The sequence below is a fragment of the Passer montanus genome, unplaced genomic scaffold, assembly GCF_014805655.1.
Source record: "Passer montanus isolate IOZ18808 unplaced genomic scaffold, ASM1480565v1 scaffold269, whole genome shotgun sequence".
In the NCBI taxonomy this organism is placed as follows: Eukaryota; Metazoa; Chordata; class Aves; order Passeriformes; family Passeridae; genus Passer; species Passer montanus.
Genome location: NW_024367361.1, coordinates 86,986 through 107,485, shown reverse-complemented (window position 1 = coordinate 107,485; position 20,500 = coordinate 86,986). Strand labels below are relative to the sequence as shown.

General features: G+C 38.7%; 1 protein-coding gene across 3 annotated transcripts in view; it reads left to right on the top strand.

The window, feature by feature from the left end:
- Positions 1-20,500, top strand: part of ITCH (itchy E3 ubiquitin protein ligase) — a 61,003-nt gene that overhangs the window by 13,294 nt on the left and 27,209 nt on the right. For all 3 annotated transcript variants that reach the window (XM_039712419.1, XM_039712417.1, XM_039712416.1), the window contains exons 2-6: positions 12,057-12,147; positions 14,566-14,704; positions 16,579-16,703; positions 17,865-18,002; positions 20,075-20,117. In XM_039712419.1, the coding sequence (XP_039568353.1) occupies positions 12,078-12,147; positions 14,566-14,704; positions 16,579-16,703; positions 17,865-18,002; positions 20,075-20,117 (515 nt within the window). In that variant the 5' untranslated portion in view covers positions 12,057-12,077. The remainder of the gene's footprint in view (positions 1-12,056; positions 12,148-14,565; positions 14,705-16,578; positions 16,704-17,864; positions 18,003-20,074; positions 20,118-20,500) is intronic.

Sequence of the window (20,500 nt, the reverse complement as noted above, 5' to 3'; positions counted from 1 at the left end):
ACAGAGTTTTTAGGAAGATTACAGTACAGGAGGTGAAAATGGGTCTGTAAGAAAATAGGGATCTGTTTTGGCAAGTAATTCCCACAGTGAAGCTTAGAAGCCATATAGAAGACAATGCAATTAGCTGGTATAAGCTGAAGTAGTCTAAGTCTTAAATACAGGTTTTATTATTCTTTTAATTTTCTCTGAATGTGTACTATATGAACAAGTTTTGAAAATGAAGCAGCAGTGAAAGTCTTCAAGAAGAAACAAACAAAAAAACACCTAAATTGAGAACAAGTGAAGCATTTATATAGACTGTTATTGATAAAAGGTGCAGGTAAATACACATCCTAAGGTGTTAAAGAAGTAGCTGAAAAACTGAGCAGGAGAATCCTTCCAAAGGAGTTAGCTTGGAAACTTTTCAGTCTTTCAGTTGAAAGCCACCTGAAATGAACGTACAAGTGTACACTGAAAAAATTATTGCACTTTTAAGAATTAACAAAATAAATCTTGTCATCTACGATGTTTGGGTTATTTCTTTTAACTGTTAGATTTTTCCTGTGGTTTTTAGTGAAGCTGTTTGATTTGTGGTACGAAGTTCTGACAGAAATGAGCAATCTTGACTGTGAGTAATCTCTTGCCATATTATTGCCAATATCAAGAGGAATAAAATTTCCAAGGAATGCATCTTTTTGTAATTTTATTTTTACTGTGTTTTAGTTTCCTTGGTAGGTTTCAGCAGCAGTGTGGCAGGGAGATGTGAAAGGCTGGCATGTTAAGGATGCAAGGCATTATGCACATTTATGCACTCCATGCTCAAGTAAAATGGCATGTGTTTGTGTAAAGCCTCAGAGCCACTCACTCTGTTGTCATTGTATCTGCAAGCATGAGTATCTGTTAAGATGCCTTTATTATAACTTGCATTTTGCTCATAGTTGAGTGTAGTGAACATTTCTACAAGTCAATTGAACAGCTTGAGTTAACACTGATGTTCCTTGTTTTGGAGGGTTGACCTCTCCTGTTGGAGAGGATGACCCCCAGAAACCATTTCCAGCCCAAATTATTGTTTGTTTCTATTAAAAAAAAAGGGAAGAAATTGAAAGCAATTTATAGAAATGTGTTCTTAAGATATCCTCGTATGCTCTTTTAGTAATGCATTTTCATTTATGTTATTTTCAGATCATTCTTAGATTGTGTTTTGCTTAAGTGCAAAACATAGGGAAGAGCAGAAATACATGAAAGGGACGAGGTAAAGATATAAATGTAGTTTGGCACTTGCTAAGACTGTTTTCAGAAATCTCCAAGAGTTAAACCTAGCATGCTTTTCTCTTAGTGAAAATTTTCACAAGATTAGGTACCCTGACTTCAAAGTCAGTGACTATTCTGTGTATTTTGTCTCCTTGTCCTTAATTTTCTGGGTGCTTCATAACAGGCAATTTTTTTTTTCTGGTGTCTTTTCATCTTTTCAAGTTTTGTTCACGTGTTACATGTTTCATGGTTTTAATCCATGAATGCCTTTGTTTTAAATACATAAGTATTAATTCGTGTTTTTCTGTACTGCTTCTACTAACTTATTGGATTGCAGGGAAACTGTTGAGGCAGTCATTATTTAATAGATTATAAGTAAGAAAATTGCCTAAAGGAGGGGAAATAATGTAAAATTTTGACTTAATGTTTTTCCTCTGAGTGATCACATTAAGATTATTTCATTGCCCTAATCAAAAATTAATTAAGTAACATTAATAAGTAGCTTATAGCTTGTGGATTTATGTGACTATCTCTTCTCACTGCTGTGTCATGCAGCTGAAGCAGTAATAAGCAGGGGCCTCCAGATAAATTCTTTCCTTCTCCTTCCCATAGCAACAGGCAGGAGGGGAGTTTGGGTAAAGTTCGTCAGAAGATTCCTTTGCATGCTGTCATGGTAAGGTCTGAAATAACCTGTTGGGAACAGCACCATGAATATTTGTCTCAGATGCTCAAGATTGGGATTTTTGCTTTGTGGGAGCCTCTCTGCCTCTGAGCCAACTGAAGCTAAACATGGCTATGGGGCTAAATAAGCTTTGACAGGGCAGATGAAACAAAACATTATTTGGGTGACTATTTTGTTAACTACCTCGTGGTGCTTCTCTTCAGTGCTTCTTTGGGCTCCAAGTCATCCTTTCTGATAAAATGTGAATTGGGAAACCTGATCTCTGAATTACAAAACAGAAAGATGTATTCCTACAGACAGGGTGGGATGTTACTTTGGTGAGCCATGACTGAGGCTGTGTGCTGTTGGGTATTGTGTTTGTCAAGCAGCTGCAGTTTATAGAAAGCACTAAATGTTCTCCGATACCTGGTCAGGTTAATGTCAGAGCAGTTTAACACTGACTACTTGGAAGTGTCTGGCCACACTGTGTGCTTTTCCCTGGAGAAAATTCTCTTCCAAGGTTACCACTGAAAAAATACTGTTTATACTTTCTAGGTACTTTCTTTATATTCTTTTTTTCCTATTTTTTAAATTCTCAAAATGTAACAGTTGTGGGTTTTTTTAAAAGTGAACTATAAAATTCTTTATTGCCTGTTAGGGAAATACATGCTGTTGATTACGTTGCTTCAGTCTGACAGGAAGATATAAGGTCAGAGGGATTTTGGAGATGCTAAAAGGGTATTTCCCTATGGAAGAAGGGTATTGCTCATTCTGAGAAGTTGGTTCACTGTATAGTCAAATCATTCCCAATATTTAGGGACATAAACTCCCTGCTCACAATACTGTCACCTTCAGTTTCAGCTTGTGGGTTTAATTTGTTTTGCAAGCTGAATTTCATTTCAACCATTCTCTAAGAAATGTGATGGTCACAGCAGAGCAGTGGAATAGGTTAATCATGGCTGGTTGCTAGGTGTTCACTCTGCCTCCTCAACCAAATATGATTAGGTGGGTTTGATAAGTAAAACTGTTGTGTGCTCACACCTTTAGGGGCGTCCATTGAGAAAAGGCAGCCAGCAGTGAGTTAAAACTCTTGACCTTCCAGAAAAGGGGGCCTAGGAAAGAGTTTTGCCCATCATAAACTAGATAAAAGAGTACATAACCCTATAAATGAGCTTTTACTTTGTGTGTTGCCAGCCCATGATAACACCTGGGAACTCTCATCTGTCAAGGAACAGGCTTGAATATCTGGTTTCTTGAATGAAAAGCAATTTGTCTTGTTGTGCAGGTAGCATGGTAACTACTTACCTTTCCACTGCAGAGATTGTAACTTTGTTCTGGTCATGAACTCCCGCTGGGAAATTTTCCTGAAACCTCATCACAGAAGCATTAGAATGAAACGGTTCTGAGTCAGTGCAGTATTGTATTGAAATGTTGTGATTCCCAAAGATATTTATCGAAGAATTTTAAAGGCCAAAATTAATTTCTAAAAGCAGTGGTTTATAAAAGACAGGAATTAATCCAGTTAATGTCCAGTTAATACGGGTAAATCCAGTAATTCAAAAATCTTTTTGAGTTTGTGGTTGTGACTTAAAACTATTCCAGTTTCACTGCCTTCTCCTCTGTCATCCTGATACTAGTTTAGCTCTCTGTACTGGGGGTGACCATGCATGCCAAGTTTCATGGATGTTTTCCAGTGGCAGCATTTAACAACCAGCCATTTTAAGTATTGCTGTATTTCGAAGATTACAGCAGTGAACCAGTTTTAGCTTAGTGGTTTGCATATATGAATTGTTGTCGTCTTTGAAATGGATTGTACCATGAGAAGGAAATGGCTGAAACAAAAATAGACCATCTCTTTGTTTTTACAAATGGTTTTAATTACCCTGTGCAGCTCTCTGCAGTGCCTGCTCTTGCCAGGCTTTTGGAAATGAAGCAAAAGGCATATGATGTTCATGTACATTCTTTGAGCATTTCTTAAAAGTTAGTAAAAGCTAACATCCTCCTAATGAGGAAGGAAATCCATTGGGAAGTTGTCTGAGTTGGTGGCAATGCCAGTTTTATTCCTTTTGTCCTGCCTGCCACAGTTTTAGTCTAAAAACAGCTTGTGCTTGGGGAATTTCTGATATACTACTGAACGTGTGAAAAACTGTCAAATGATGCTTGTCTTTCTTGGAATTTTTTATATAGCAGTTCTGTTTCTTTAGACATCTTTTTCCCATTCTTTTATTCAGAATCACAAGTGCTGCATGTGTGTAGGAAAAAGTCACATGAACTATTTCTGCTGAGATGCAGGTTTTACAAGCAGGCTTCTTGTTGCAGAGCAATGCCAATGACTGAATTCACTATAATTTTGCTGTAAGTCTCAAGTTTGGGAGGCCTGAAGGCAGTTTAATTTGAACTGCAAGCAGTGTTGGAAGTGTTTTTCTAACCTGTGCCATTTGCACAAGGAGCACTACCTGGTGATCCCAGGTATTCAGGGAAAAGTTAAAGTGAATATCACTGGGTGTCTGCCTACAATGTTTCCAGAGCTATTCTGCCTTTCATTGGGCAATGTCTTTGCTTTGGTAGGCAGTATGAATGTTTTTCAACATTTCCAACTTAAAAACTTCAGGTTCAGAAGAGTTTCCCATTCTCAGTTCTCTCTTGAAGTGGTAGGTATTTAGGAACAAGGAATCAGCGCTGAGAATTACTGTTGCATAAATAATTGTTTCTAGAAAAGGTCTTTAAGATTGATAGTATGTCATTGCTTAGTGCTTGCTGCTGTAATTTAAGATCTGTTTGTGACAATCATTTCTTGATGCCACTGTTGTATATCAGTATAGTGTCACACTCATCATTGATGTTGCATTGAGATCACAGGAAGTTAGTTAAACAAAATTCAGGATAAGTTTACAGGGTAAAGAGTCTCACTCTCTTTACCACAGAGAATGTGATATTTCTCTCTAAAATCTCCGATTACTTGTACTCTCTCACACATTTCATTGTCACCCTCTCACTTGTGTGCTCTCAGACACTGGAACATTTCTGTGTGTTGAGGTGGGATAGCCAGTGTCTCTTCTGTGCTTTGCGGAGGATGGAACTAATGGTGTCTGTCACTGTTTATTGTGCTTCAGGTTCCTGTTGGTGATAACAAACTACTTCACATATGGATGTTTTATATCCTCTGGGAGTCAAGAGTTGTTTTTTGCTAGTCCTTTGCTTCAGAATCTGGCTTACTTCAGCTTCCATAAATCTTCAGTGGGAGCTAATGCTGCTTGTTTTTTTCCTTATTTGGAATATCCATCTCTTTAAAGCTACAGTCTGTTTTCCTGTTGGGCTGACAGGAAATGGAATGACATATGTGATGTGACATAACCCTGTTGGCACTCTCCTCTTTGAAGCACAGGCTGTTTTGCTGGTCAGGCATCTGTGCTGGAGTCTTATCAGAGCGAAGGCATCCTGGCCTTGACACAAACACTCCTGTTTTATTCTTGCAAGAAGTGCCCTTTGTTATCAATCAAAGCCATTTTAACTCTTGTTTAGCTGATTCATGCATGTTTTCATCCCTACTTTGTTCATTTCAATTTAGCATCTTCATTACATTCTCTATAAGGTGTGTTTCCTCATAGCAGTAAAGGATTCAATAGAAAAGTTCAGAATGGTGGCTCTAAAGAAGAGATTGAGATGATCTCACATGTAGAATTAGATCTGTTGATTTAGAGAAGATGTAACTTCTGACTCTTGGTGTACCACTGTCCTTGGAAAGGGTGCGGGAATGATCATCTGTAAGGAGCTGTAAAAAGAAAATTATTCCTGTGTTGAGCCAGGAGTACAGTAGGTCATATATATCGTATATATGGTTTAGGTATGAAAAAAATATACAATTTTTAGACAGGGTAGTAGATGAAGCTTCTACTTCAGCATTAAGAATTTCTCGTTAGTAAGTCTACTGTAGGGCCAGGAAGGAGTTGGGCACCTCTTTTTCATTTGTTTTTATATGTTTTGCTTGTTGCTCCTTGCAGCCTCTGAAGGTCATGTCACTTGGTTTGCTTCCCAAACCGATTAAACTGTATTCCCCACAAGCATATTTTTAGCTTCTGTATTGTATTGGCTCCAGTCTTATCTTTCAGTCAGGATGACTCTTGTTTCTCTCAGAGCAGCTGTGTGGACCTTGGCTTGTACCTGGATAACCTGAGCATGGAGGCTGCAGGGAGCTGTGCCTGTGCTGGCTCTGATGGCAGGGGAGACAGGAGCACACAGCTCAGTAATCCAGCCCACGGCCTGTTTTCAGACCCATCATGTATCTGACATTGGTGCAAAAGCCAATTCAGGCATTTGAAATTCCAGCAGTTGTATTCTGGCACAGACTGCTTGGATTTTCCAGACTTCTTGGTGAACGGATGTACTACTGCTCAAAAAGCCATGGCCAGAGGGAGCCAAGCTGCACTCTGTGTTAAACCTCTCTGATCCCTTCCTTATATAAATATCCCGTGGTGCAAACCTCATAATTGTTTTCCTTTCCAACGTGTACTCAACACTCTTATAATCTGTGTCTATTCTTTTCTCCCTGGTTGATTACTCAGCAGTTTCTTTCTGTCTTTTGACTTGTTTGAGCAAACTTGACCACGTCCTTAAAACTTATTTTAGGGGAAAAAAAATGTGTAAACCACTAAAACCAGCTTTGTCTAACCACATTTCACTTTAAGATGAAACTTGAACAGTTAAAGTAACTGCAAATTTGCTAAGCAAGTAAGTTGCCAAACGCCCTGTCTGTGTCTGGGCTCACTGTGTAGTTATAGCTAACATAAAAGAGAAAAACCTTTTCCACAGTATGCATGCCTTCAGTTAAATAGAGGGTTCAGTGTTTGGGGGGAAGGAGAAAAAGTATTTCTAAATTTCTCACACACAAAAAAGTGCATGCATTTATTACATACCTGTTGATAAAAGAGACATATTACATTTTACATGCAGTTTTCTGAACAAAATTCTGTATATTTTATGGGCTTTTTCCCAAAATTCTGTATTCTTGTTACATTTCTGAACCTGAGTGAGGTTCTCAAAACCATTTTTAAAATTACTGGGTATGTTAAAAGAATTTTTTTCATTATGCAGGTTTTTTTTCTCCATTGTTGAAATTGCAAAAGCACTTTGAATGGGAACACCTGCAAAGACCAGCTTAGCCTATTCTTAAAATTAATTACTAAACATAAGACTTAAAGCAGCCAACAATGTGCAATTATTTCAGTATTTTTTAAATTATAAAGAGCATGTGCCAATGTATTTCCAAAGCTATGCGTGTGTATTACAGTCACAGGGTTTCATTCTCACCTCGGTGCCTCCTTTCAAATAAAGAGAAAACAAAATTACCTTCTTCGGTAAGCTGGTTCCTTACCAGATAAATTTCAGTGCTGAATAAAGTCATCCAAGGTAAATTGGTGTTACATTGAAGGTCTCCCAATCCACTGATAGCATTCTTTTTTTGTCGATACTCCCTGATTTTTGTGGGTTGGGGAGCTCCTGCCCAGCTCTTCCCTTTCTTTGGTTTAACCACAAAGCTCTAAAAAGGGTGGGGATAAAAGCAGCTTTCTTGTGATTTCTTAGATAAATAACAGATCCTCCTTTGCTGCCTTCCTTTTTCCCAGTGCAGCATTTGGGTTGCACTCTCCTCCTCCTTTTACCCCTTGCACAGTAAACTGTGGTAGAGATTTGTTGTCTTGGGTGGAAACACCCCACAGCACTGGGTCAGGCCAAGGGGGCAGCTGCTGGCAAAGCACTGCAGGTGGGATTCAGAGAGCAGGGCCAAAAGAATGCTGGTCTGGATTTCCTGCTGTGAAGCAGAGTTATTTTAAGCAGTGTTTGTTCAAACCTGCCTGAGTGCCAACAATGGTGTGTGCAATTATGAAGCTGAGTATAATTTATATAATAATTTACATATTATGGTAGGATGTTATAGAACCAAACCTCCCTTGGAGCAGGTATGCAGCCACTGAGGAAGTTCATACAACTATTTCAATAGTTTATTTTTAGTTGCAAGAAGATACTCTGTCTCTATTCTATCTTTTTATATGCCAAACAATTTGTCTTGGTCATTTATGAGAAAATCATACTTACCTGATCATGCTCTGAACATCCATTACACTGCCCAGTCATTCTGTCACAGCTCTCAAACCTTGCAGCTGATGTTCCTAAATTTCAGATTCTGACAGTTTATTGGAAGTGAGTTGCAGCATCTGCGAGAAAAATGGCAATAGGAGTTTGCTATAATTTAAAACAAAACCAGAACAACAAAACACCAGCCAACAAAAAAAGCCTCAAAACCCAGCCCAAACCACACAAAATCCCTAAATATCCATGAAGATGTGTTTGATTTTCTACTGCAGAAAAAAACCTGAACATGCATTCTAACCTTTGGAATGACAGTTTCAACTTGAGAAACTGCTTGTAGCATGACATTGAATTTATAAAGACATTTGCTTTTCACATTCCTAAGTACCATTTCTATTATAATAAAACTAGATGGAAGTACTTTAATAATGATTGAGGAGTGGTTTTTAAATTTTCTGATTAGGCTTACAAGTAGCCCTAGGCCGATTCTGAGTTGAAATCATCTGCAGCTTTTAATAGAGTAGTTTTTTACACATAAACAAAATCTGTTTGGTGTATTTGTTACATAAATAAAGAGGAGTAAAATGTTTAAAATTAAGTGTAAATGACAGTAGCTGAATGTGTGTGACTGATGGTGTTACTGCCTTTTGCATTCTCTTTTGATTCCTTCTAAGTCTACTTCATTAATCACCACAGATTCTTCTTTGGCTAATCAGTATGTTTTAGCTTAGTTTCCTAGCAGAATTAGGTGTACATAATTCCACCTGCTCTCTTCCCATTTTCCTGTGTGTTGCACTACAGACTTTCTAAATTACTAATCCATTTGAGCTAAAAACTGATGGAGATGGAGGTGGAGAAGTTGATGAAATTTCTATGAGTTGTGAAAAGTCCAGATCAAGTATATACATGCATGGTAGGGAAGGGACTTAAATTAGTGCCCAGCTGAGAGAAAAGCTGCAGTGTGTTTTCTGTGATTATTCTTTGCTGGAAGCTTGGCATGGAACCAGTGTTCTGCTTGTGGAGTCTTTCCCAGTGGACACTTAGCAGGAGTAGAAGAGGCACTGGAGTCAAGGTATTGGAAAACATGGAAAGAGAGGTAGGGATGTTGAAGTGCAGGGCAGAGGTAAATTGTTGCTTCCTCCTTCTTCCTCTGGAACTCTGCTTTTCCTGGTTAATTAATGGAACTTACCTGTACAGCCTCTGGATTTGAGCAAGAGTACAATAAAATGAGTCTCTTAAGTTTTATTGTTCAAAAATAATTAGAAACTTTCTAGCAGCTGAGAGAACTAAACAATATGTAGTATAGTTTCTTTTTTTAGAAGTTTTGGCAGGTAGTGTATTCCTGGAATTTTCCTTAAGCTGGTTGTTGGTGAAGGTCGTGTGTCTCATCATTTATACTTCCACAAGTATTAACTCAGTGGGTGTTTGCAGGACACTCCTTTCAGATGTGGTTAAGCTGCTAGATTGTCTTTGTATCTTCTCAATGGAAATTATCAAATGTTACTAAAATAATTTTAATGAGTGTATTTACTGGGTTAGAAATCAAAGTTGGCTTTAACACATGCTTCTGAATGGGTGTTATATGGTGTAAATGCTTAGTGTGGGAGTTCAGCAGAGAGTGATCCCCTTCAGGGATCCCAGGTGGATTCTGTGCAGTGTTATTTCTCCAGGTGGGAACTGGCAGCTCTTTTGTAAATCCAAACTCCTTCAGATATTCAGTGTGTCTGTGCTGGTCTAGGTGTAATCTGGTTGCTCTCATACAGCATAAAGGATACCCAGGGAGGTTGGTAGAATCAGTCACAGGAGCAGAATTAAGAATTGCCCTCTAAATCATTTAAATTTAGGCTACTTTTTAAAAACTTAGGTTAAAATCTTTTTCACCCTAACACAATTAAAATTTGTGTAATTCACATCTGAAATTTAGTAACAGCATTGAACTATACTAATAATACCAAATACTATTTCAGCAAGGCATTAGTACCTTTTTTGGTGGTGTCACATTTTGCAGTAGGAAACACTGGCATCAGCAAGCTGCAGGATACGAGAATTACCCATTTCACAACTTTCAAACACCTGTGGGATTACAATTCCCACAGTCACTGTCACAGACATTTGCTTCAAATTTCAGCCTCCAAAAAGAAAATTGCCATATCAAGACCTGATCTCCTTGTACAAATTCTGGTTTCCTTGGTGTGAAAAATGCATATTATATGATTGGCTCTTTGCAAATGTGAAAATTAATACTATATGTGTTATGTTGGAAAGTTATGCTGTATTAGTCTCTTTTAAGTAGTGCTGTATTGATGTCTTTTAAAGTAGTTAAATAGTTTTTTTGCTGTAGCATAATATTAAAATAGAAACTATGTGATGCAAGATATTTTGTGTAACTAGCTCAAGGAATGGGCAAGATAAGCAAGAAATTCTTTACATAGAGATAACAGCAACAAGACCCCAAAATCCCAAGAGAAGACCACCTTATCAGGAAAACCCAGACTTCGAGGAACCTTGGCAATTGATTTACAGGATGGGGGGGTGGGAGTTGAAGTTAAGCAGAAATACCTGTAGTTTGAAAGGAATGTTTGAATCGTGTATGAGATATATGAATGTGTAACAGGCTTTTAAGGGTTAATCCTTTGTTAGCAAGGTGTGCTTTTGTGGCAGAATGCAAAAGCTCCGTAATTCTTTGCTTTTTTGTTGTCTTTTATTTTCCTAACTTTGATTGTCCAAATTCTTATTGTCCTAATTTTTATTACTACTTTATTACTATTAAACTTCTAAAATTGTATCACAAGTGAATGGTGTTTTTCACACTTGGTGTGGCTGAACATGTTTGGGGTTAGATAAACTGCTTGTGGTGTTATCAACTGTGGGTTTGTAAATGGAGTCTTTTGACTCACGATACAGATAGCAGCAGTCTAAGCTAACACTTTCCTTTCCTTGCTGGAAGTAATATGTGCAGAAAAGTGCTTGAGAGCTGGCACGGGATGTTTGCTCTGCGTTGGGATCCCGTCTGGTGGCTGCCCAGAGCAGAGCATCGGTGGGGGCTCGGGGCTGAAGAGGAGCTCCCTGGGCACAGCAGCTGAGGCCCATGAGAGGGGTCACCCAGAGAGGTGCACACATGGTTTGCAGGAGGCTCTGAGCAGGGACACCGTGGAAGGAGGGAACAGGGCATGACAGGGATGCAGCAAGTGCTCTGGAAGTTGTATCCAGCAGGTTGTTCATTTTGCAATGGATTTCGGTTGGTAAGAAATGCTGAGGTGAAATGTGATTTAAAAATGAATAGGTGACAGGGGTAGCTGGGTATTTCCAGAGTGATGACTGCGTTTAATTTAATAGTACACTATTTAATTTCTTTGGAAGCTCTATGATGCAGATTGTCCACTTTGTCTGCTCCCCCCCCCAAAACCAAATACTGCAAGGAGGAACCTGTGCTGCCTTGGGCTGGGAGGATCAGACCAGCCTTGGTGTGAGGGTTGGGGTGTGTCAAGAAGAAAAGTTGAGCAGTAATTGAAAATTGTTGTTTTCTTTCAAAAGTGATGTATTTCCTTTTTTATTTAAATGCTTTGTAGTGTTACAGCCTGTCTGTAGACTTGCTCTGACCAAGTAAAACCAAAAAATATACACAAGCGGGTTTCTCTAAATTTGAACTTCCCTTTTTAATTTAATAATTTATTTTCAGTCTTTTTGCTATGCCTGTGGATTGTGGTGTTTATTTTTAAAACCAAGTAGTACTTGACACAAAGATAAACCTACCCAGGATTTATGACACCAAGACAAGCAGATGTTTTGGACATAAGAGGTACAGCAAACTTTTGAATTAGAACATTATTTACTCATTAATTCACAGATTGAAGTGACAAAATCAAAAGACCTCTTTTGCCTAGGACCCAAATAGTTACAGGTCATGTAATAGAGACTGAGCCCTTTGTAAAGGATTTTCTGTGCTTTGGGAAATGGAAAGGAACTAGACAAAAACCAAGTATGGTGGGTTTGTTTGCACTGTAATGTATCCACGTGTCAAAAGCCAGATGAATTTTTGAGCTTCTGCGTATTGAAATGTTTGCATTCTCTCTTCATGCAGATTCAAGATCCAGCCCATATTATGGCTGGCAGTGGGTCCAGATCAGGACCAGCCAGTGGGTTGTCCATGAAATCACAGCTTCAGATCACTGGTGAGCCTTCAGAAATTATCTTTCTTTTCTGCTTAGAAATGTGACACTCTTTTTCCACAATTAAGCAGACTTTACTATGTTGCATTTCAGGAGGTTTTACATTGTGAAACACCCAAGAGAAGTCAGGATTGGTGTTAGGCCATCATTACTTAGCAACTACTTTACTCTGGGTTTAATCTAGAATGCATTTTGAAATGATACATATTGGTATAAAAGAAAAAAGAAAGGAATGATTCTTTTTTTGTTGCTGTTAATTGTACAGGCAGTCCTGGAAATGTAATAGTGCATGATGATACTGCTTGCACTTACTGAAACTTGGCATAATATAAAATCTAACACTTTTTCTTGATACTGCTGTTCATTGAAGTTGACTTATGGCTTCTCCCTTGTTACAAGTCTTTATGGCTACCACTGAAGTGGATTAAAAAGGGGATAAATTTAATGAAAGTGTTGGTGAGAATATCACTGTAATTGAACACCTCTGGATTGTTTGGAGATGGATTTACATTACAGCCTTTGCTTTTTGTAGTGCCTTACCAACAGAGCAGCAATTGAAACTTAATTATCAAGGTTTCCTCATAGCCTTTTGCTTTCAGGAAATTTAACTTGAGGCCTCAAAACTGAATGGGAGATCCATGGGTGTGTGCAGGTCTCAGTTTAGAAGCATCAAGAGAAAATTTTGTACCCTCAGTGTGAAGACCTGTGGGCATATGCAGTAGTTTCAGAAAAGGGATATTGTGGGGATGAAAAGAATGGTCAAAAACAGATAGAAAGCTTTAGACTGGCCAGGAGGTTGGATCTCACTATTACACAGGCTGTAGCTGTCCCTCTGAGGTCACAAACTTGTGTTTCCTCAGTAGGCTGTGAGGCTGTAGAGAAATCTTGTCCCTACAAGTTGATATTGGGGAGAAATTGGAAGAGGTTTTTACAGAGGTACCTCCTCCACACACAGACAGAGAGCAGAACCAAGGATTGAAGTGGTGACTGCTGTCTGAGGCTTTCCCCACTAAAGGCCTGAGACTCACACAAAGACAGTGAATAAATGCCTCAGTGTTTAAAATTGAAATTACTGAGGTATTTGAATTTCAGGTCTGAATTTCTGTAGATGTTCAGCCATGATCTTCAGCAAACTGTTGCTGGTGTTACCTCCCACCTGCCCTACCCTCAGAACTCCATTCTGCTGCCCTCATTAGTTTTAAATGACGTTTCAGGGTGTCTAGGTAAGAACAAACTTAGAAAGTAGGTACAAATCTGCTGATTTCTGCTGCTCCCAGGCAGGTCTTTGAGATAATTAAGAGATGTTCAGGTATGAGGTGCTACAGCATAGAAGTACTGGGGACAGGAGGGAAAGGATGGGGAGCTCTTTGTGAAAATTAATGAGTTGAATTCTGTGAGATCTCTGTAATACACAGAGAAAGAGTTTTCCTTGGGAGCAGTTCAGAGCAGTTTATACTAAGCTACTTCTCTAAATCTCTAAAGGAGCATAGGCTATAAAGGGAATCTGGGGAGATTAGCCAGATGGGCCTGAATTAGTCATTTCTTTTTAAGGATGTAATGAGGCTGTGGTGGGTGACAAACACACAGAAGAGCAAGTTGTTTTTTGCAGAACAGTGAATTCAGGGGCCAACTGGAAATGATATCTTTGTCTTCAGTACTGTTTAGTGAGTTCAGTGTTGCCAGTGAACCCAAGAACATCTGGGTTCAAATATCAGGGTAGACACACATCGTAAAGGAGGCAGCATAGCAGTTTTGTTTGGAAAGATGGGAATGCTGCAGTCAGTAATACTGAATGCGCAAAAAAAATCCAAATACCAAAAAACCCCTCCCCACCAAAATTAAAGCTCTAGAGCTGCAACTCTTGTCCAGATTTGTTGTTGCTAGAGCAGGAGGTAGCTACTGGAACCCAGGGTTTGGATTCAGCTTTTCAGTATGTTTGTTTACCTACAGAAAACTTCATACAAAATTCATTTTCTCAGTGATGTTCTGTCCATGAGAAGTTGTGGCAATTTTCCACAGTGCCTTGATGAGAGGCAGATCATGTTTTGAGCTTTTTAACAAGCGGTGTAATAAACTCCAGGAATTCTGTTGGCTGGTGATAGACAGGAGACGCTTGTAGAGGATATTTTCTGCTTTCAACACCTAAGCACTTCTGTGGATCTTGTACTAGTTATGATTAATAAGAGTGTCTGATGTTGCAAAAGTATTGTTGCATGTTTTAGGTGTTTGTGTGAGCTGTGGCATTGTATAAATGAGCTGGAGTGCAAGAGGGTTTTTATCCATCTAATGTATTTTTTTACTTGAGTGTTACTGTCAAGCATCAGTGATCTGACACTTGAACACTGAAGCTCCCAACTGAAAAATACTATTTGTAATTGAAATCTTCCTGAGTAAATTACTGGTTTTTCTCTTTCTTAACAGTTATTTCAGCAAAACTAAAAGAAAAGAATAAATGGTTTGGACCTAGCCCTTATGTGGAAGTCTCAGTAGATGGACAGTCAAAGAAGACAGAAAAATGCAACAATACAAATAGTCCAAAGTGGAAACAGCATCTTACAGTGTAGGTTTGGTTTTATTTTCCAATTTATTTGAGCTAAATTAAAGCAATTGACAGTGGGCTTGAAGATTGTGTTTTTATTTTAAGCAAGGGGTCAAATGTTGCATGAGATGGTGACATGTATAATTTTAGAGTAAATATAGTACAGTCTGAAACAGAGATTTATGAGCTGTTACACTCCTTGTATTTTGTATTGCTGTGTGTGGCATATTAATGGAGCTCTAATTCTGTGAGTAATAAGGACAGTAATTTAAAATTAAAATCGATGGTCCCATGCACATTTTTGTGGTCATATTTGAAGTTACAGCTTTCAGAAGTTCTGTTGCTAAAAAGTGTAGCTGTTCTTTGTGTCTCACTGTGGTGTACCATGCCATAACACAGGTAGTTGGCTCTCTCTTGTACACCTCTGGATTCAAGCACAAATCTAAAATTCCCAATTAATTTATGCAAATTGTTAATACAAAACTAACATCAGAATCAAGATGAATACAGCTGTTGATGTTTGCTTGGCCCAGTATTTGTGTTGTGAATAAAGAAGATACAAGAGTTCTATAAAATTTAGTTTTCTCTTAATGTCACATGGAACTCTGGGATAAACAGTCTGTGCTTGCACCCTGGACAGGCACTTTTCACAAGGGCATGCTGGATGGGATATTAGAAAGAAATTCTGCCCTCTGAGGGTGCTGAGGCCCTGGCACAGGTTGCCCAGAGAAGCTGTGGCTACCCCATCCCTGGGAGTGTTCAAGGCCAGGCTGCATGGGGCTTGGAGCAACTTGGGATAGCAGGAAGTGGGGTGGAATGAGATGGGCTGTAATGTCCCTTCAGTGCAAACCATTCAGTGATTCTGTGATTTGCTTGTGCCTAAATTGTAGATTATTCTTCTTGAAGCATCTGGAACGTTGCCTGAGGAAAACTGTTTTTGTATCTGTACTTGTATTGTACTTTAGATTATTGTGAAGTTGCAGTTACTACTGTTTACTACCTTACTTGCTGAGATGTATTAAGAAAAAGAAAATCTGGCATTTTATATGCATATAAGGGTAGACAAGCAGAATTTTCTTTTACCTTCTAAAGCTTTCAGTTTTCATTTTTTAATGGGAATGTTTGTGCTGTGGTTTAATGTGATTTATGGTGTGCAAATCCACACAATAATACACAGTAATGTGTCATTTTACTCTTGTTGAGTAAGAGCTGAGCACAGACACCCCCTGTATATCAACTTCATTGGAAATTACACTAAAGCTGCATGGAGCTTAGTGAAGTAAATTGGTTTTTAGGAAATATATTGGCACAGCTGCCTATATTCAGATTCAGGATAAAAAGGAAAAGTGTAGTGGCTTTTGCAAATGAGGGTAGGCCCCACTGGGGTTCCTCTCCATGAAGTTTGTTAGGTGGATCTTCTGAAGGGATTGGCTGACGGTGAAAGTCTGGACTTATCAATCACATACAGCTGAAATTATCCACTGAGAAAATAAGCAGTCATTTGTACCCATTTCTCACAATGAAAATAATTTAAAACTATATAAATGTTAGAATATTCCTTATAGAAAAAAAATATCAGCATTAAAAATTACTTTGAAGTTGTTGTCACGGAACTTACTGTGTATTACTGTGTTGTATATGCTGGTAGTTTTTCTATATTTCCTTTAAAATAGTAGTAATAAAATATGTATTTGGTCGATAAACAGTCATGCTACAGTCTTGATTGACATGACATATCCAGGTGACGTGAGAATGTGATAATTGGAAATTGTTTCATGTTACCACCATTATTTCTTTGTTTTTGAATTACTTCTAGTGACAGTGGAAGTAAATGGCTCAGTTCACCCCCTTCCTACCAACAAATGCCCTTACAGTGCTCAACTTTTTCTTTTCAGAATTGTCACTCCTGTAAGTAAGTTAAACTTTCGAGTCTGGAGCCATCAAACATTAAAGTCTGACGTCCTTCTGGGAAGTGCTGCTCTGGATATTCACGAGACGTTGAAATCCAACAGCATGAAATGTAAGTCTGAGCCTCTGAATTGTCTGTTAGTGAACATGAATGCTGTGTGCACCTCTGGAAATGGCCCTTAAGGGTTCCTTTTAGTGCAGCTAGTTGCTTTTATGAGCTTCCTATTACTTTTTCAGTTAGTTTTGTCTTTTTTGGTTATACACAACCTGCCATGGTGTCCCTGGAAACAAGATGTTTTTTGCCTTGCTAGTGTGTGCAAGACTGAGTGAAAGAAAAATTTCTTTAATAAGCTTAAAAATTCAAACTATGGTTTGAATTCTAGTGCTAGACTGGAAATGTGTAAAGTTATTTTTGTTCTAAATAGTGCTATGGGGTATGTTGTATTATTTCATTAATCTAGGATCTAGTTAGGCTTTGGGCAGTATGTGCATCCTGAGCAACTTGAAGGAGAAATACAGAATTGTACAGACCCATGCCAGCACTCGGGGCTGCAGCACAGAGCTCTGTGCTGTCCTGCTTTTGTTCTGTCCTTTGAGGAAGTGTTGGCATCCCAACTGTCACGTGGGTGTTGCAGATGGAGAATGCTGACAGCAGTGAGAGCTGCTCTCCAGGCAGTGTCAGTCCTGCTGAATCTGGGTGAAAATCCCCATGGATCAGTGTTCCTGCTGTCTGACACCAGGCACCTGTTGGAGCTCACTAGGGTTTGTTTCAAACCCTTTAGGCAAGAATGTTTATTTACAGTTCTGTTTCACTGAAAACTCTGAATATACCATTGGTCTGGGGATATGATGGAAAATGGTCACACACTGAATGTGAATCTGGATGTCATTAGGTAAATATGAAGCTTTTTAGTCTGCTCTTAATCAAGGATAAAGTGAATTACACTTCCTAACTCTATATTGAGGGCAGATGCATTAATTGCTGTAGAAATGTGAGAGTCAGTCTCTGCTGTCATGATAATCTTTTCTAGGCAGCAACAAGATTATGCTCCAGTTTTGCTCTTTTTGTAGAAACAATAACTTTCTAATGATGTATGAAAATGTTCAGTTTTACCACACAAAAAAATAATGGAGAGCTACAGCTGTAGGTTTGGGGGGTGTTTGGGCTTTTTTCCCCCTTTGATCACTGAGGTTTGCAATTGGCTTCTTGAATAAAAGGCCCTTTTTCCTCTTGCAGTAAGATAAGCTCCCTTTGTTCTTTGTTCTTTTCCAGTGGAGCAGGTAGTGGTGACGTTGCATCTCGTTGGTGACAGGGAGCCAGCAGAAGTGGTGGGAGATCTGTCAGTCTGTCTGGATGGGATGCAGGTCGACCCTGAGCTGCTGACCAATGGGGAAGCCTCAAGTACAAGAAGTGAGTAATTTTTAGTCCAAATCTACATATATCTGCTATGCAAAGCCATTTTTGGAGAAGCTTTAGCACAGTCTTTAAATAAGCACAATAACAGCAATTTCTGTAACTTTCTGTTCATAGAGATCAGAAAATCTCATGCATTATTGAGGTGGAGTCATAGTTCACAGGGCAGACCTTCAGCCTTACTGCAACAAAAACCAGATCAGCATCTTTATTTTCTGGACTTTGCAAACTTTTATCTAGAGATCCCAAATGTTAATGAAAGCCTCTAGCTTCCCTGAATTTTAATAGCATTATAAACTGAAGAAATGCAAAGTTGGTTTGATCTCATCACCATCCTAATAATAAGTATTCTGCTTACTAGGAGATGAGGGTTTATATTAATTTTTTTTTAAATAGCTCATTTAAATGTATTCATAGATTTATTTCCCTGTGGAGAGCTGCAGAGGGGGATCTACTTTCTGTTTAGTTGGTGTGTACGGTTTTTTAAACTGAAAACTTGAGTGCATGTAAAATATCTAATTACAGTAAAATAAAAAGGTAATTTTAATTCCTTTGGAGCAGGACAGTGGAGCATTTCTGAAATACTGTACAGTGAGAAGTAGAACTAGGTAAGAGTTATTTTCCTAGAAAGCAACAAGAGACACTGTGGTGGTGACCAGCTAGACATTTGATTGGCAAGTTCTAGGTGTCTGGGCTGGGGGGGGGGGAGTTGTTCAAGTCCTAGAGGAAGTTGCTTTGGAATTTCATCTAAGTATTGTACAAAAATGGAATTAATACACAAATTCTGTAATCATTATTTCTTAGAGCTTTTAGACCATTTTCTTTGCATTTTGTTAAAAGGATCAATTGCACAGACTGATTGTGTGGAAATTTGTTTGTAAATAAAAGCCAAATGCTGGGATTTTGTGGGACGACACGGCTGAGGTGCAGGGATAGAAATATCTAGTACAAGTGCCAAATTTTCCTTTTATACAGTACTCTGTTTTCATCTGTGCTCTCTTGAATTTCCCAAAGTTCACCTACTGAGAAAAAGGTGGGAAAAGTCATGCAGGTGGTGGAATTGAGTTCTGTTTACAGGGTTGGGCTCGACACAGCAAGCCCCAAGCTCAGCAGAAGGTTCCCGAATAAGCAGGGGACTGGAGCACATAAGGAAGGAGTTAAATGTTAAAGTAGTCTAGCACATTGTACAGGCTAAAGGCACTTCAGGCAAATACATTGTTTATGGAGTTGCTTTTAAGTTAAGATTTCTCTTGCTGGGATTTAATTCCTTCCATGCACCAGTCCACCAACAGCTCATTATCTTAAGCCTTTCTGTGACTACATCCTTGTCTTTGGCCTAGATCTGTCCACAGTTCCCATCAGAACTGAAAACTGATTTCTTTATTAATGACATTTGTTTAACTCTATGGAAATAAAGTATTGGTGCTACCTACATGAATGAGCAGTTCTGTGCTGCATATTCAAGGTTTGCAAATGCTGGCACAAAAGGCAGATATTTCCAAGCTGGCTGAATAAGCAGTTGCAAAACATTTGCAAATCTAGGCTGAACTGCTGTAATGCTTTTGGAGTGCAGCCATATTTTGTACCTGCTTCAATGCCTTTATGTTAAATAATTTACTGAGAAGGGGAAGGGTCTGGGCTAGAGAGCCCCAGAAAATGAAGCCCCCAGCCAAACAGAGAGGAGATTTCAGTCAACTTTTTGCCCTTTCTGCTCTGCCTGCCATCGCTGAGAGAGTGTGAAAAGCCAGCTCCACTTAAAAGAATGAACATGGCTTTATACTGCTAGAAAAACAGTGTGTGTGTTTGAGAATATTCACACAATGAAATGATGTCCTGTTGCATCTTCCATAACGTGGAAGTATTACAGTGGCAGTGGTTTAAAAAAAATTGTATTCACACACACAAATAGACACGCAAAATACGTACAGCTTTGAAACACTGTAGAAAAGCAGCACATAGTGTCTCACTTCTACACTTGAAAGAAGTGTAAGCATTAATGGCTGCTCCTTTCCTTGGAAATTAGAGTATTGCTTATGCTTCTGTTGTATTTTTTTTTTTTTGTATTTAAGGTCCTACACAGAGTGAAAACTCCAGAGTAAGGAGTGATACACGGTAAGGCCTTTTTCCTCTCTCTCTTTTTTTTTTTAATTCTGTCTTCTAGTATTTGCAGTTTTGAAAGAGAGGAATTGTGTGTTTTGTAAAGAAGACAATTAAAAATTTATGAATATGCCCTGCAGCAGTATCTGTTAAGATCTGAGCATGCCCTAAACAAAAATACTGAACTGTTGCTCAGCTCCATTGTCTGGCCACAGTTTTGCCTCCATACCTGACTGATCTTTTTGTGTTTTCCCTTTGTGTTCCTCATCCTTCTCCCAGTGATTATCCAAAGTAAAATATATATTTAAAGACACCCCCCGCCCTCCCCCCGCCAAAAAAAAATGACACTGGTTGTTTTTACACTGGTTTGTTTTATAGTATAGAGGTATCAGAATTAT